Raw genomic sequence first — 17,472 nt, 5'->3', positions numbered from 1 at the left:
CCGTCACAGGCCTCTGCTTTGTGGGAGTGAATTTCTGAAGAAAACTGTGCCCTCCTGCACAGCAAAGCTCAAACAAGTTCTGTGACCATGGAGATCTGAATGGAACTTTTTCTAATTGACAGATCAATAACAATCAGAAACGTTGTGTGGATGTAATCAATTCCATGAACCTTGGGTTTGGGTCTCTCTTTCTCTTACACTATTAATCAAATGTCCTCCGAGTATTAATTCTCTGATGTTCATCCCCTTCTGGTAAAGAGGGTTCTCAGCACACACCTGACATATGCACGTGTGATTTATTCTGGGACTTCTTCCCAGTCAGGATAGGAAAACTCTGGAGTGTGATGGACTTATAAAAGATTATTGAATATATTTCTGCTATGGGCGCCAGCATCTCTTGTGAAACGGCTGCAAAGATTTAGTCTCCTGTTGAGGAATGCTAAACACCAAACTCAGTGGATCAACAACAGTATATATTAGGGAGTTCACTTAATTTTCAACCACCACAGTCATTAATTTTTCAGACCACCCTCAGTTCCAGTCTCTGGAAACACATAATAAGTCTATTGTACCTCTGTTAACACATTAAGCATGAGCCTGTGTGTTTTTTCAATATGCCAGCGTTGTTGCATAGTTTATAAAAGAATAGCACTGGGTTATGTTGAACTCAGAGACATTCTAAGTAGCAGCCTGCTGCATTTTGTTACTTGGGTTCTTCAACAGCTTATGGCATTACCCTGTTCATAATACAAAATCTAGGTTGCTTGTCATCTGTTCTCTGTACATACATAGTTTATGACTACATAGCTTTTTCATTTATGCTTTTTAGGCCAAATACTTTTCGTTATTATTATCTGTATTAAAATATTTATAATAAATCAAATTTAAAATGTTATTGTGGCAGAGACAGGGGGGTACAGGTAAGGAATTAAATAGAGAGCTGAAGTGGCAGCAGTAGCAGGAGGTGAAGGCTCTGCAGTATTTTTATGGATGGTCCTATTACGGTGTGGGCTGTCACAACACTCCCCTGCTCCCATGGAGGTCCCTGACCTTCTCTGCAAGGAGAGTTTTGTCACACTCCTGCAGCTCAGCACCCCCAAAGAGCCAGCCCGGGACATTCATCGGCTGAGCACAAAGAAAGGCCGGATTGTCTCGCTCTGGCCACGTCTTCAAGTGTTACAGAAACCACAGAATCTATCAGGCCCGGGATCGTAAACTTCAGCTGTGGGTATTTCTATGAAACAGTGCCACGATGAAAGAGAACTTGACAAAATTGTGGGTGCACTTTCCCCCACTCTCATTTTAACATGCCCGTTGTAAAAAGTCGGGACATGCACAAGAGGTATTTTGCTCCTAATACACAAGGCTTTTTATATTGAAATCAGCAAAGAATTAAAAGACAAAAATAACACGGGCATTATAAAATGAATAATGACTAAAACTTTAGTCAAATTTGCAATCCCTGAGAAGCTTTATGTACAAAATGAAAATGCTTGCAATCTCATAATTATTTATCAGGACATGTATATTTAATTTAGCTCTATTAAAGGTTAATGTTCAAGTAGCAGAACAGTGGCAGAACAAACAAAATGTAAAAAAAGTCTCTGTGCATTAAACTTCAAACTTCACTAGAGCCTATTTGAAGGACTAATGGCCTGCAGCCACCAAATACTGCTGGAGGACATGTAAAAAAACCCATGGGTGAAGCACCTCTTAGACTTAATTTTTATAAACTGCATTCAAGAAAACTAATTGCTGTACGATAAAAAAATGACCAACCACGACATTTTGGACAGAGAGAAAAATAATTTCTCGTGGCAAGCTCCAGCATGTTCTTTTAGCTTGAAAAAGCTAAAAACCTGTTCTTTTTGGAGTATTTATAAACACCAATTAACCTGAAACAAGTATAAACCTTACAGTCACAATGGCTTTTTTCCTACCTGAGTGGAGCGGATTAAAAATAAATAAAAATACTCTCTTTTTCCCAACACATGCATGCATGGAAAAGCATACCTTTTTATATTAACCAGGTTTGCAAAGTATGTTTCACGTCATTTAACAGGAGGTCACTGAATTTTTAAACAAGCAATGGACCAAAACTTTTGATTCATTACACAAACAACAGGCATACACGGCTCAAAAAAATCAACTGGCCCTGGCTTAGGGAGAGAGGCAGCAAAGGAAATGCCCTCTCTGTGGTCTGTAACGGAGAAAAATCACCTTGCTGAACACTGAAATATGGAAACCTCATCATACATTATTCCCTTGCCTTGAATTTTCTCTTGTGAAATTCCAGAATCCCTGCTGGGCACAGGATAAATAAAAAAGAGAGAGAAAATAAGTAAAAAGGATCTGATCATCCAGAACTTGAAGAAGCATCTTGCAAGATCATTACTGCCCACGAGTAGATTGAGATGTCTATTTTTACACTAAATTTAGTGCATTTTTCCCCTCCTGCTTCCTATTCTGCTCATTTTTCCTAATCCACTTGTTGCGTGCCATACCCACAGAGAAGCCCCCTGCATCCTGTGCTTGCAGGCAGCCCAGCACATCTGGATCCGAACCCTGACAAGGCTTCCTCCACGCCACCACAGCAGAAACAGAAACCACCAATTTCCAACCCTGCAGAGCCCGTTCCTGCCTCTCCTTCCCCAGGACTGCAGAGCTCTGGGCACATCCCAGCTCGCTGCTGACACACCTCACTGTCCCCTGGCAGAGGAGCTCCTCTCCCCACAGAGGAGGAGGATGGACACGTCTCAGTGGACACAGACACGAAAACAATTAATGTTACAAATGTGAAGTGATTTTTATAGCAGTTAATACTTCACATCAAACGAGCTGGCGCGACGCAGCCACAGCAACACCTCTCAGGCTGCTCTCACACCACGCACATGCCCTGACGATTTATCTTTTTTCAACAGTAGAAAAAGAGAACCTTTTTTTTTTTTTTTTTTTCCCTGCTGTTTAGGTATGTAAAGTAGTGACTTCACAAACAATTTTAAAAGAAACACTACCATTGATTTTGCCTGAACTACTCATTACAGGAGACAGTTCCTCAACACCCTGGGTGCAGTTTTGAGTGTCACAATATAAAAAAGATATAAAGCTGCTAGAGAGTGTCCAAAGCAGGGACAGCAGATGGTGAAGGGTCAGGAGGGGCTGAGGGCACTTGGTTTGCTCAGCTGGAGGAGACTGAGGAGAGACTCGCTGGGGTCTGCAGCTCAGTGAGCAGGGACAGCAGGAGGGAACGGCTGGAGCTGTATGAGGAGGTCTAGGCTGGACATCAAGAGAAGGTTCTCCCCTGGAGGGTGGTGGGCATTGCCCAGGCTCTGCAGGGAACGGGCACGGCCCCAAGGCTGCCAGAGCTCCAGGAGATTTGGACAACGCTCTCAGGGATGCCCAGGGTGGGATTGTTGGGGCCAGCTGGACTGATGATCCTCATGGGGCCCTTCCAGCCCAGGATATTCTATGACAGTACACTCTAACCCCCACCCCACATCGCTCAGCCCAAACCCAGCCTCAATCCCCGAGTTACAACAGGGCCCTGCTGACTGCCTGAACTTCCCAAGTGAATTCTGCGAAGAGCCCCCATTCCTCCCTCATCCTGCGAGCCGAGGAAGGCGCAGCGCGCAGTGCCAGCAATCCCACGCCGGTGCTCACAGCGCGGGGCTGCCCTCGCCGATCATCCGGCCAAAATGACCGCGGCTGCCCCTCAGCCCGCTGACATCCCACTCCCGCCCGCCTTCCTTTTCGCCAGGGCACTCTGGGCTAATGTAATCATACGATTACATAATTAACCCAGCTGTCTCATTAAGAAAATCAACTGGAATTCAGGGCATAATTAGTCATACAGCAATTAGCATGCTGATGAGCAACTGATGAAAAGCTGTCTCGATATAGAGTATGCTGGGACCACCCTCGTTATTTAAGGAGAGGGGGGAAAAGCCCACCTCGGCTCATGGAAAAGGAGTTCCTGCGGGACGGGAAATGTTTAAAGTTTATGTTTAACCCTTCGGCCGTGCCTGTTGCTGCCGTGAGGGGTGAGCAGCCCCGACAACACCGAGGGGGCTGATGGCGGGGTTTGCGGGAAAACTGTGTCATTGTTTAAACGTACGATTTGCAGCGCGCAGGGCCAAATTACCCTTTCTCCCCATATAAATAAATATTTATTTATTTATTTTTATTATTTATTTATTTGACCCGGGGGCTGCGGAGCGCTGCTGGGCGGGAGCAGTCCCGAGGAACAGCCCCGCCGGGAGGGAGCACCGGGACCCCGCAGGAACCCCCGGGACCCTTCAGGATCCCCGGCATCCCTCAGGGATCCCGGCACCCCTGAGGAGCCCCGGCACCCCTGAGGAGCCCCGGCACCCCTCAGGGGAACCCCCGGCACCCCTGAGGAGCCCCGGCACCCCGCAGGAACCCCCGGCACCCCTCAGGAGCCCCGGCACTCTTAAGGAACCCCGGCACCCCTCAGGAGCCCCGGCACCCCGCAGGAACCCCGGCACCCTTCAGGAACCCCGGCACCCTTCAGGATCCCCGGCATCCCTCAGGGATCCCGGCACCCCTCAGGGGAACCCCCGGCACCCCTCAGGGGAACCCCCGGCACCCCTCAGGAACCCCGGCATCCCTCAGGAACCCCGGCACCCTTCAGGATCCCCGGGACCCCTCAGGAACCCCGGCACTCTTAAGGAACCCCTGGACCCCTCAGGAGCCCCGGCACCCCTCAGGAGCCCCGGCACCCCTCAGGAGCCCCGGCACCCCTCAGGAACCCCCGGCACCCCTCAGGGGAACCCCGGCACCCCTCAGGAACCCCGGCATCCCTCAGGAACCCCGGCACCCTTCAGGATCCCCGGCACCCTTCAGGAACCCCGGCATCCCTCAGGAACCCCGGCACCCTTCAGGATCCCCGGCACCCCTCAGGAACCCCGGCACTCTTAAGGAACCCCTGGACCCCTCAGGAGCCCCGGCACCCCTCAGGAACCCCCGGCACCCCTCAGGAACCCCGGCACCCCCGGCCAGCCGCGGCCCTCAGCGCGGCGGGGAGGGCGGCAAAGCCCGGCGTGGATCGCGGCGCGGGCGGATCGGGCGGCGGCCGCGGTGCCGCTGCGGTGCCGCTGCGGTGGCGGGGGCTCCCCACACGCTGTACAATCACCACAAACGGGGCTTTCCCTGCGGTCAGACCCCCTCACGGATGGGCCAGGGGCTCCAAGAGAGCACAGCGCTCCGCTCTGCGCTGCCCGAGGTTCGTTCTCGGCTTATTCGCAAAATACAGTCATAGAAATCACAGAATCAGAACGGTTTGAGTTGGAAGGGAGCTTAAAGCTCATCTCGTTCCATCCCCTGCCATGGCAGGGACACCTTCCACTAGCCCAGGTTGCTCCAAGCCCTGTCCAACCTGGCCTTGGACACAGCTGCTCTGTGCCAGGGCCTCCCCACCCTCCCAGGGAACAATTCCTTCCTAATATCTAAATTAAACCTCTTTTCCTTTGAATCTATTCGTTTGGTATCATAGCATGGAGCTCCTAAAGAGCCTCTTCCAAAACAAAGGACTTGCCTTTTAATAACCCCCCCTCCTCCCTCTTCATTTACAGGCCTGTAACACTGGAAACGATAAGAAAGCAAGTTATGAAACAGTGCCAGAACTACAGAGGCAATTAATAATTTATATCACTGGAAATGTGTTTCCTAAGGTTGGGATCTAAAAATAATTCAAGGAAGGCAACGTGTCTCTTTCAACGCGACTGAATTTCTGTTGCCCAAATCCCGGTGATCGCTCACCAGAAACGCCCACACAAAACGGTAAGGGAGGGGAAAAAATAATAATCCTCCTAAAACACAACTTTATTAATGCCATTTAACTTTTTCAAAGGGCCGGGAGTTCAGCCCTGCTGTCACAATACTTCGGTCACGAAGTAAAGGAAGTTTTTTTCCCATTCCTAAATGCAACACTGCTCTTTGCAGGCAGTGTTCCTGCCGGAGAAAGATCCCTGGATTACAGACACGGAGAAGCTCCACGAGCTTCTGATGCAGTAACTGCTTTTGTGGGAAACTCCATGTCTGAAAATAATCTGAAAGTGTGTTTTAGAAAAAATAATAATTACACTGTAGCTTCTGAATATTCAAACACCTCACAGCATACTTAATTAATTCATTAATTATTCCCCAGAAATTTCAGGGGTAAATTGAAATAGCCTAGAGAGACTGAGACAAAGATTTCATGGAATAAATGATAGCTTTGCTCCCATTCCCCTATGACTCTGGTAGCCCAGGGACAGAAGAGTTATAGCCGTAATTCCATTTGAAACAAAGCTCATCATCTCTCCAACTCCTCACTTCATAAAAACCATGAAAAGGTTCTTCCTTCAATCAAGAATTATACATATTTTCTTACTCTCCCATCCCACAGGACTGGGATCTGTGACTTCCTTTTATTTTTTTTCCACTTCTTAACAGCATTCTGTTCACCCTCCGGCTGCTTCAGAGCATTCTATGCAGGCTGAACCGGGGAATTCAAAGTGCCCACAAGAGGGTGAGGAACTCTCATTTTCCTTACCAGAAAAAAAAATAGAAAAGAAAAAGGGGGGTGGGGGGGAATTAAATATAAAAAAAAGCCGAATCCCAAATTCTGGCGACCTCTGGAAGCAGCAAAGGCAGACTGATGGGACCCCCCTGTGTGGGGACGGGGGAGCGGCAGCAGACCGGCGCCTTTCCTCCCCATTAATCACGGCACGAGTTCTCCAAAGCTTGCAGGGTTAAATGAAACAGCACGGGATGGTGTGCAGGCAATGTGACCACAATCAGACAGATCCCTCCCAGAGTGTGGTCCTTACATCTTGTGGGCTATTATTTAAAAACATCCTTTATTTATCTCCCAGCTCGGGAATGTTTACTGCCAGAACGATGCCCCAGATTGAGATGCATCACTATCCTAGAGTCAGAAAAAATCATGTGAGGCAGAGTAAATGATCGACTCCTTCATGAACTACACTGCAGTTCCCTCTACTTTCAAAGGAGTAACCAAAGTAAATCCTCAGAAAAGTTTTTAATATTAAACGTGGGGTTTGCATAATAGGTAGGGCAGAATTTGATGGTGCTTTGTCAGCTGAAAAAGAACCTAATGAGTTACAAGAGAAGCCACTGCAACTGAAAAGGCTCCAATTTGATTGTTAATGTTCTAGTAATGGCCCAGGACAGTGGAATTTCTACTCACACTTCGAGCTCAGTGCAAAGGACAGTTACAGAAAAACATTTGTACTTCAAGTTTCATTTCTCTTACTTTGAGATTATAAAAGAAAAAAAGAGCCTTCTACTATGTTTGAAAACATTCCTGCTATATTCACCCCTTCTTTCTCCTAAAAGCTTCTGAACAGACTTAGCAATAAACCCTCCAAAAGCTGGGGTTTATCCTAATTCCAGTTCACATTCCTGCAACCGAGAAAGGGAAAGTCCAATATTCCATGTCACAGGCCTTGGGGCTGCTCTAAATCTCTCCCTGCAGCAACATCTTCTGAAGGGTAACACCCTGCAGGTGAACACAGCCCCTTCCCGCAGGGATATCTGCTGGGATATCTTCTTCTAACCAATGTTCTTCCTGCCCCTACTCACTGCATCCTTCCCCTTATCTGCACCTTCCCTCTTCCTTCCGTGCCTCCAGCCTACCAAGTAAAATAGGGCTTGACAACCACACAATAAATTTTTTAAAGTGAATGCTTTAGGGATATTTCGTCCTCTGAATATTTATTCCGGCTTTTACAAAGGAATTTATCCACTTATTAATTCAACGGGAAAAACTAGAGAAAAAAAGTATGTGATCAGACAAGCCCAGCTTCAAGCCACATATTCAGGTAACAGAAATATTTTCAGTTATTTTGTCATGGGTTTCAAAACAGAAGGATAAAGTGAATGAGTTCTAAAGATGGGAACTGGCCAGAACTTTGTGCTCCATCTGAAAATAGCTGTGTAACACTAACAGTGCTGCCCTACCAGCGTGCACTCACCCTGCACACATCCCAAAACTGCACGTTGTGCTGTGGCTCGCAATTCCAGCCCCACGGGGAAGGAGGCTGAAGTGATTTTGAGCTACTTGCACATTCCCCAGCACTGCACTGCCAAGGCTGGAGCTGCATCCCGGGCGATCCAGGAAATTCTGGAGCACAAAACAGCAGCAGCTCTGCCCCTCTGAGAACTCTGCTCAAATCTCCCCTCTGCAGTCGGGACTTTAAACTGTCCCTCTCACTCCTCCTCGGGCACCCCTTGCAGATTTACAGAACACTTTGGGGAGAATCACTAAATTTCTACAGTCCATCATTTTTTACAGTACAGACTTAGCTTCCAGATTTTCCCGTTTGTGCAACTCCTTCTTTTTAACTGTTCTAAGCACGCAGGTGAAAGCATCAAGGATTTTGGCTTCAGACGGGATCCACTCACCAGCTAAATCACTGCCTGCAGCCACAGAGGTTTATGGCTTTTCACTCTTTCAAGTATTAACGATGCTCAATTTTCTGCTTAATTTTATCACATTTTCAAGTGTGTTTAGAAAGACACCTGACTGCTGCGTTTGAGGGGTGTCTGTGCCACTTCTGTGTCCGTGAGCAAGTTCATTTTGCTTCCTTTCCCCCTGAGAGTACTCACTGTAATATTGTTTTCCTTTCCCTCCAAGGTTGAGGAAAGGCACGTTATGAATATGCATTTCCCTTGTACAGTCTGGGGCAGCAAAACCATAAACTTGTTCATTTTATGGGTCTGTCCTTTGTTTTATTCTAACGTATTTTATTGGGAAAGGGGTGACAGTTTTGACATGTATTATTAACAAATGAGGAATTGCCTAAAATTTTTCACACTGCAGTGATACCAAACATTTCTCAAAAATGATCTGTGCTGTTCAGCCTTGATGTGCCACAAACTCAGGGTTTACTATGACCTGATCTTTCTCTATAGACAGTTTTGCCAATCAATTAACCATTATCTCAGACAAGAGTACTCCAAGTATTAACTTTTACAAACTCTTTTTTCATATTCTACTTTGGGATGTGCTTAAGCAGCCCCTCTGAGTGAACTTCTTTTCCCTCACCTTTCTTAATTATCCCCTAAATTTACATTCACCCAGCTCTCCCTACAGGCAGAAAAGGCTGGGGGTACCTAGGTTGAAATTTTAGCACATCATGAGTCATCTGGGTCTGTAAATGTCTTTGTTATACAGATTTTCTTACCATTAACCTTTCTGCTTAACATTACACTTTCCCAAAAATGTACATAAATACAACAACTTCATACACATTTATCACCTCCAACATAAGCAGCAGATAATTTTTCTGGGGGAAAAGAAACCCCAATGAAATCCAAAATCAAACCTGATTTTCTCTTGCATCACCTTTAACATCAGGACAGTGATCAAATACACTTTAAATTAAATTTTCACATAGCCCAAACAGCAGTGTAAGTAAGGAGAGGGTAGTGAATTGTAAATAATCAAAAAGCAAAGGCTGATAAATGGCTGATTATTTGCAAGAACTGCAAATAATTTATAATTATTTTAGAAGTAATTCCTTCACAATTATTTAGTGCTTTACTGATCATTTATTTGAAAAGAACTTTGTGTTTTCTCAGGCAAAGCATTCTTTGGAAAAAGAATGCCCAATGCCGGGCAGTTGGAATTTTCAAGGCTGAACTGGGGTTGTGTGTAATTAAAATACAACATGTAGTGATGGGTGTGTGGAAAACTCCTTTGGAAGGAGCCTGCTCCTCCTTCAAACCCCTTTGTGACACACAGCCCCTATGGCTGGGTGTGCAATTTATGATGGCAAGGAGCAAGGGAAAGATAAAATTTCCACTTCAGCCATCTTTCACTGTTATTGCTTTTGATTGTTCTGACAGGGCACATTAAAAAAAAATAAAAATCTTATTTTTACCTTCTGTGTTTTTTGTTATATTTCCCTTCAATAGCAGATCCTCTGAGCTAAAATCCACATCACACACATTATATAGCACCCAATCTGATCACAGCACAGACCTGGGAAGAGTCTTCAATAAAACCACACACACATCCCCTTTTACACCCTGAGAGTCGTTTTGTTTCCTTACAAATTTTCTCATTCCCATTAAGGAGAAACAAAACCCATTTCTAGCTCAGCCCTGGAAGGCAGCACAGCCCCTCCAAACTAAGAGCAAACAGTTTGCATTAATCTTCCCTCACTCTCAAATGTCCATATGCTGAAAAAACTCTTGTGTTTTTTCCTGTTCTACTGACTGAACCCAACCGGGTTTAATTGTGCCACATCCAAAGAACAGAGTTTGTGTTTAAAGGCAGAATTGTTTCTTCTTTGCCTACACAGAAGCAATGCTGAGACAAAATACTGAGCAAATCCAGCGTGGCACTGGGCTGTAATTGCAGTGATCCATTGCAGAAAGAACACTCTATTTAACCACTTTATCCAGACACTGACACCTGGCATTCACTTGGTCTCCATGTTTTAACTTTTACTTGAAAATTACACTGATGTTTTGCTTAAAAAAAAAAAAAAGTAGTGAACAAAGTTCCTTTTTGAAATAAAAATATTTAGTGTTTTTAATCCTTACTATTTTTCCTTTAAAGATTTAGGAGAAAAAAAAAATTGAATATACTGCTTCTGCAAAGTAACACCGCTCCTCCAAACACACAACAAGGCTCCAATTTCACTTTAAGTGCTTGCAAGATTAAGACCCCTAAAAGCCAAGGGTGTTAACATAATACACTTGTTTTATAAAACTGGAGACAAAGGAATCTTGAACAGATGGAAGAAGGCTTCCTCAAAACACAGACCCAACCTCCCTTTACTTCAAAATAAATATATTCACATTATTTTTAAAGGTAAGTTGTGACAACCTTGTTGATTAGTGCAATTCATGTGGCAGGATTCGCTTTTCCCTTGCTCTGTACTGCATACTGAAAATAAGGCAATTAAATGAGAAAATTAATTCCATTAATTAAAAATGTTCAGTCTCGAGCAAGACAGAACGATCTGAGCTGTATAAATGAACATAAACCAATATGTTTTCCTTGACATGTGCTTTCCTTTAAGAAGGATAAATTTTGCTGCACAAAGCAATGATAATGCTATTTTAACAGCATCATAAAGCTGGAGAGAGATATATAAAAGGTCTGGTTTATCTTTTAAAGAGAAACCCCCTGATGTACATAGAAAAATTTACAAGTAAAATACCACCCTTCCCACAAATTCCTTACTGGTGAGCCTGAGTGAAAACTCTGGTCAGGTCAGGAAAAAAAAATGATTAAACTTTGCTGAATCCATAAAGCACTGTAGCTGGAGTTTCAATACAGATCATTTTATAGTAAAATTAAAATAGAAGCCCTTTTTAATTATATAAAGTGTGCACATTATTACTGAGGAGAGAAATACACGCTTTCCTCAAGAACCATAAAATTGGCTGCTGGGAATTAGACTTCAGCTGCAATTATTATATGGTTCTATAAAGGATATTGAAAGTCTGATAAAATTGCACCCTTGTCATGTAACAGCGATGCTTAATGCTAAATAACCACTCTGCAGCATTCCAGGCATAGCTTCCCCTAAACATCATCCTCCCTTCTCACACCAAAAAGAAAACACAGCAGCATTGGGGAGCTAAAAGTGTACCTAAATATTTGAAATACCAAATGAACAGGTCAAAAGATATGTAAAGCCACACGGAGGCAAAGCAACACATGATAAATGAACACTGATGGCTGTTTATAAAGGAGAGCTCTCCATGGATACCCACCCAACCCTCCATGGGCACTGCCCAACCTGGCAGACTACACAGGATGAGAAGGAAAAAAAAAGAGCAACACAATGAAGCAGAGTGACAAAGACCAGTGCCACACATTCCTAATGGCTGCTTTCCTTCTCCTTGCAGCGTGTGTTGTAAACTGTGAGTATTTGTTACGCCTGCACACAGCTACAGGAGACTGACTGGACTTCTGGAGAACCTGCAATTTATTTCTACCTCAGACCTCCAGGTAAGAGCATGGGCCTAAAACCTGGAGATATTTTTCATCCCACAGACTCCACTGCACTCCTGGAGATATTTCTCATCCCACAGACTCCACTGCACTCCCAACTCAGCCAAGCTGAAGATTTTATGTATATTTAGAATATCAAAGAAATAGTTCTGTGACAGGTGACATAAGGCACGCGCAGAGGACGGCGGGGCAAGAGACAGGCAGTGGGGTGTGGGAGCAGGGCTGTAAATTTTGCTCCTTCAAATGAAAGAAAAGAAAAAAATTCTTTCTCCTACAAAGAAGTCCTGACAAAATCCCTCACCATTTCAACAGCATGGGTGGGATATAAATCCTACCTTCTCCTCAAGGCTTGGTCTGATCTGCTGCTCAGATCCCAGCACCTGTGATGTGCCAGGCTGCAGCAAGGAGCCTCTGCACAAGAGCACACGAAGGATCCCACACAGCTCTTGTCTGACACCGCTTCTGAGCCGTGAAAAAAGCCAGACTGCTCCAACTCAAACCTACTCAGCTTCCTACCAAATGATGGCAGGAAGCTGCAGCCAGCATTAGTGCGGAGCTGCAGGGGCTGCAGTGCCTCTCCCCAGTGCTCCTGCTGGACTCCCAGGCTGCAGATATGTTGGGAATGTTTCCATGGAGGGGTTTCTTTCCAAGTGAGAGCTGTGGGTGCCCGCCCCAAGCCCACACTGCCCGTGCCAGGCAAACTGCTCGTGATGGTTGGGACCCTCTCTGAGTTATTCACTCCTCCCATGGCATGGTCAGATGGGCAAAGGGAGATGTTCTGTGCTCAGCAGAACGTTACTGAGAGTCTGAGCAGGAAATAAGGAAAGGAAAACTCGCAGAGCACAGCTGACTAACCTAAAAACAACATTCCCGAGGCAGTTGTGGCCCAGGAAGAGTGTGGTGAGTCCCTGCATCCCTACAGAGATGGCCACTGGACACTGCTCAACTATGAATGGGAAAGCATTAAAAAATATATTTGTTAGCTCAGACTGAGCATCTGAAAACACTGACCTTTCAACCAGTTAATCATTAAACTAAAGCATTAAAAAATTAATTTTTATTTGAAGCATGCATGAAATGCACTCCTTAAATGGTAAAACCAGTAAAGGCCAGGGTACCATGAAACCTTAAAAGTATTTAAAAGTATTAATTACACCTCAAAATATCTCTTGAGGTATTTTGAATATTATATATATATAATTTTAATGTTTTGTAAAACTATAAAATGACACACAGAGTCATGTGCCAATAGCTCAATCAGGCCAAGATGTGGCAGGAGAGACTTGGGCTCCTCAGCCCCTGTCAGCTGTGGGTACAGCTGCAAAAAGAAAAATCTGTTCAGGCAGTTATTTATTTACCACTGGGGAAAACAAAAAAAAAATCAACTCCCAAAATGTGAAAAGAAATGAACTGAAACCAAATGCCAAACAAAGAAAGTTGGTATGCCAAACAAAAGGGAAGTTGAAAACACATAGAATAAAGGCCTTTGAATAAAATTTATGATCCCACTTACACTGCAGAGAACTGAAATTTGGTAGTGATTTACTTTTCAGTAAAGCTTTTTCTTTTGTTTTTCTTGGAAGGCATGAAAAGTTTTCTCTATCCTTTAAAACTACAAGTTTTGCTTTTTCTTGGTGAAACTTTGAGATGATTTTTTTGTTGTTAAAATTGTCTGAACCCTCTAACAAACAAAATACTGAGGATCACAGAATATCAAAACAATATAAATTGATTAACAGAAACATTGACATGTAGATGCAATGAGAAGTCCTGAAATGTGCCACAATTACAGTTCTCTCCATTAGAAACAATACAGGAGTCTGTCAGTTCCAAAACAAAACCATTGCTTGTATTTTCCTTATTAAAGGTAGGAAAAATGCCCAATAGCATTCACACAAACATGAACCATTAGTTTCTCAGAACAAGGGAATAATTAGCTTACCTGGAACATCAATTAATCTCTTATAAACATTCAAGAAGGCTGCCTCTGCTTCTTTGCTTCTTTTGCCCAATGCATCAATCTGAAAGGGGAGATGAGAAAAGAAGCTTTAAGACTTGTTCCAATACAACCCTCACACTCAGAGCTATAAATATATATTAATAATTTTATGTAAAACTGGTAAGTACATAAAAAGGGAATCCATGTCTCCTGTGTACAACACCTATAGAAACAGTCTTAAAAGACTTCCTGCTACATTTGTACTGAATATAAAGTCCATTTATAAGCTTCAATACTTTCATGACCACTCCTGCCTGTTGTAATTCTTTATTTTAAATCTTTATACAAAGCCTGGTACTTGCCAGGCAGATTCTCTCCTCCACAACTGTTTTCCTTTTCCACTTATTGAGACCCAGCACAGCAAACAGATCTGCGGCCAATTCTGATGTCCCACTCTGCATTTATTGTGGTTAATAGATTTTTCTATTATTTCCAATAAGCCCCTGAGAAGATGGAAAAATGAACTTGTTGAGCACCCTGTGATACTTAACATTAAATAACTGTGAATCTTCTACATGCAAAAAAGTTTTCTAATGCAGCTGAGGCACAGTCTGCACTCCTGAACTCCTCTGACTAGCTTCTCCTTCTGTAACACACACAATACTCATCTAAGAATTAATTTTTATCACTTTATTATTTTCTCCCTATGTCTGTATTTTCATTTAAAACTTAATTTTACAAGGAAAGGCAGCGTAATGGCTCCGAAAATAAAATACCTATTCCACAGCAACTTTTTTTTTGTAAACATGTATTTTCCTATTGTAGAAGAAAGCAGAGGATTTTCTATTGCTTCGTATTGACAATAAACAACCAAACTGACACAGGATCAGATCCAGTGAATTAATACTCCAAAGCAGAGGGACAGAAAGGGAAACAGGAAAGTCTGACACAGCTCTGTGGCAGCTTACCCGAATCAGGAAACCAAAGGCATGGAGATTATCGTTCCCATATTTTAATAAAAGGCAAGGAAGGATCTGAAGAACTGCGGATACAAAGGCCTGATATCAATTCTTCTGTGTATTTGAAAGGCAGTGAATATTATGGAACCATTTAAAGGTGCGGACGTCACCGCGGCCTAAAAAAAGGAAGGCCCTGTCTGAAAAACGTCCTTGAATTCTTTCTCTACATTATTGATTCATAGATAAGGCAGAAACAATGGCCAGAGTTTACTGTATCTGTATTTCAGGAAAGTATCTGATATTTTATTCTGCAGGAGGGGGATTTGCAGCGCTGGGAAGCGTGTGACCAAGGCAAGGCTTTGCCAGCGCTCCGGCTCGGGAAGCGCCGGGTGCCCGGGGAGGAAGAGGAGGGGAGATAAAGCAGGAGGGGGTCAGCCATGGTGCCACTTGTGTTTACTTTGTCCTGAAAGGCCTCTGTGAGGAGAAGGCAGAGATTTGGGAGGGGAGAGGGGGGAAATTCTACGACGTGGACGATTAAATAGCGCAGGGAGTCGGAGCGCAGCGCAGGACGGCGCGCGGCTGGTGCGGATCAGCCTCACGGCTGGGGAGGCACTTTGGGGATCATTACGGGCAGGATTGAGGCCACAACACCAAAGGACAATGGCAGAAATCACACAGAAGCACAATGCACGAGGTATAAGCCAAGAAAAGGCTTGGAGGGGAGGAGGGGTCACAGAGGGAAATAAGGACACAGGCAGCGTCCGCAGCATTTGGCAGCAGCAGCGAGGAAATCTTGGGAGATACGGCGAGAGGCTGGGAAGAGACAAGTTCTGGCAACACAATACAAGGCTGTATTTAAAGAAATAAACCAGATTCCTATTCCACTTACATCCCCCCAGGATCTGCATAAATTTATGGAGATGGGTGGAGGTGTGGTGTAACTGACACCTGACCTATTTAGAGCTTACCAAAGGGTATTGGAAAAGTGATAAATGAGCATCAGACGCTGAAATGATGGAGGATGTGGAGAGCAGATATAAATTCTCAAGAAGAGCTGGCCGTGCTGCTCTTTCAGAATTTACCAAGAAAGACCACAGAAAGGAATCTCCCAGGGCATCTGACCTGCCACAGAGCAAGGGATTCATGGTTGTGAATAACCCACTCAATAATCTGAATTTGAGCGATCACAGATGGACCGATGCTCATTAGGGAAGGAGAACAGAAGCAATTCGGAGAGAACATTTTCACAGGAGGAGTAGCTGAAATGAGCCTGTGGAGCGAGGTGCCAAAGGAGGGAGGCCCTGGGATGTGTAAATCCATGCTGGGGAGTGTCAGGCACCGCTCGGGGACGGGGTGAGAAGGAAGGGCCACCGCCAGGGACCCGTGTGCAGTCGAGCTGTTTCATGGGTGCACTGAGACTCTCTGAAGGCCAAACTACACCATATGTTACACTTCTGGACTTCAACGTTCCCACATACAATTTTCTCTCGCTGCTGCTAGGCAGAGAGCAGCCAAATTTAAATTACTATTATTAAATACAATTAGCATTACAGCACTGATTCTGTACTGTATTTTGAAAAATTCATTTGCCCCTTTTATGAAAAGCAAAGCACTTAAAATGCTTCCATTTCTGGGAAATAACAGGATGGATTTGTTTTCCCATTACAGTTTTTCCACATTTTAATAAAGAGCATTTGTACTTTTATTCTCTTTAAGTATTATAGAAGGTATGGTTTATTTGCTCCTTACCAGTTATAGAGTGATGGAAATATAAACCAGATTTGAAATAACATCTTGCAAGGAGATCAGAGACTTTCCAAAGGAAGCAGTTTGTAAATCACAGGTATTTTACACCTTTTCTCGCCCTCAAATTCAAAACCAGATTTCCAAACAATCCCACTAGGCAGAAATATGGTTTTATGTTTTAGTTGTTAAAAAAAATAAATCAATCTGTCTGGTTTAAAGGTCTATAAAAATGAGCACTGCAAATATTTTATATCTTAAAATAAAATTTAGAAAAAGCACCGTGACAACTTTAACTGGAATAAAAAAATAATTAGGCATGCCAGCACCCAGGTGCATAAGGAAATAAGGGAGGAAAAAGACATCAAAAATAGCAAAATATAAATGAAGTCCAGAGAGAGAGGAAACAGAGCACTGAAATGACATGGAAATATTTGGAAGCTCACTGAAAATTTTTCAAATCAAAGTAAAGTAGTTTTAGGAGCCAACAAGGCTGAGCTGCAATCAGCTCACATTAAAACGGTTGAACTACATTATAAAACTCTTGCTGAACATTTTTATTTGACTCTAAAAACTTCAGGGACCCTGACAGAAGTCAACTTATAATTACACTCGCGTTGTCTTGACACGAGCTTAGTTCCAAATCTTAATTTATCTAAGCCAGGCCCCATTATGTCTTCTCTGAGCAGAAAGAAACAACAGTGACCTCTGTATTCCCCACCACCCCCATAAACATATGTTCACTTTTAAGTTTTGGCATCCTATTTGTCTTGATAATACCACTGGCTCTTCAGTGAGATAACAGAACTGAGACACCAGGAATCCTCCCTGCT

At 43.9% G+C, this 17,472-nt stretch overlaps 1 protein-coding gene across 6 annotated transcripts in view; it reads right to left on the bottom strand.

Moving 5' to 3' along the window:
• The window catches only part of CUX1 (cut like homeobox 1), a 269,656-nt gene that overhangs the window by 137,154 nt on the left and 115,030 nt on the right, over positions 1-17,472 (bottom strand). For all 6 annotated transcript variants that reach the window (XM_021550821.3, XM_021550817.3, XM_021550818.3 and 3 more), the window contains exon 4: positions 13,941-14,019. In XM_021550821.3, coding sequence (XP_021406496.2) covers positions 13,941-14,019 — 79 coding nt within the window. The remainder of the gene's footprint in view (positions 1-13,940; positions 14,020-17,472) is intronic.

Source organism: Lonchura striata, chromosome 20 (genome assembly GCF_046129695.1).
Source record: "Lonchura striata isolate bLonStr1 chromosome 20, bLonStr1.mat, whole genome shotgun sequence".
Taxonomy (NCBI): Eukaryota; Metazoa; Chordata; class Aves; order Passeriformes; family Estrildidae; genus Lonchura; species Lonchura striata.
Note: the sequence above shows the minus strand (reverse complement) of the source record. Positions and strands in the feature narration are given on the sequence as shown.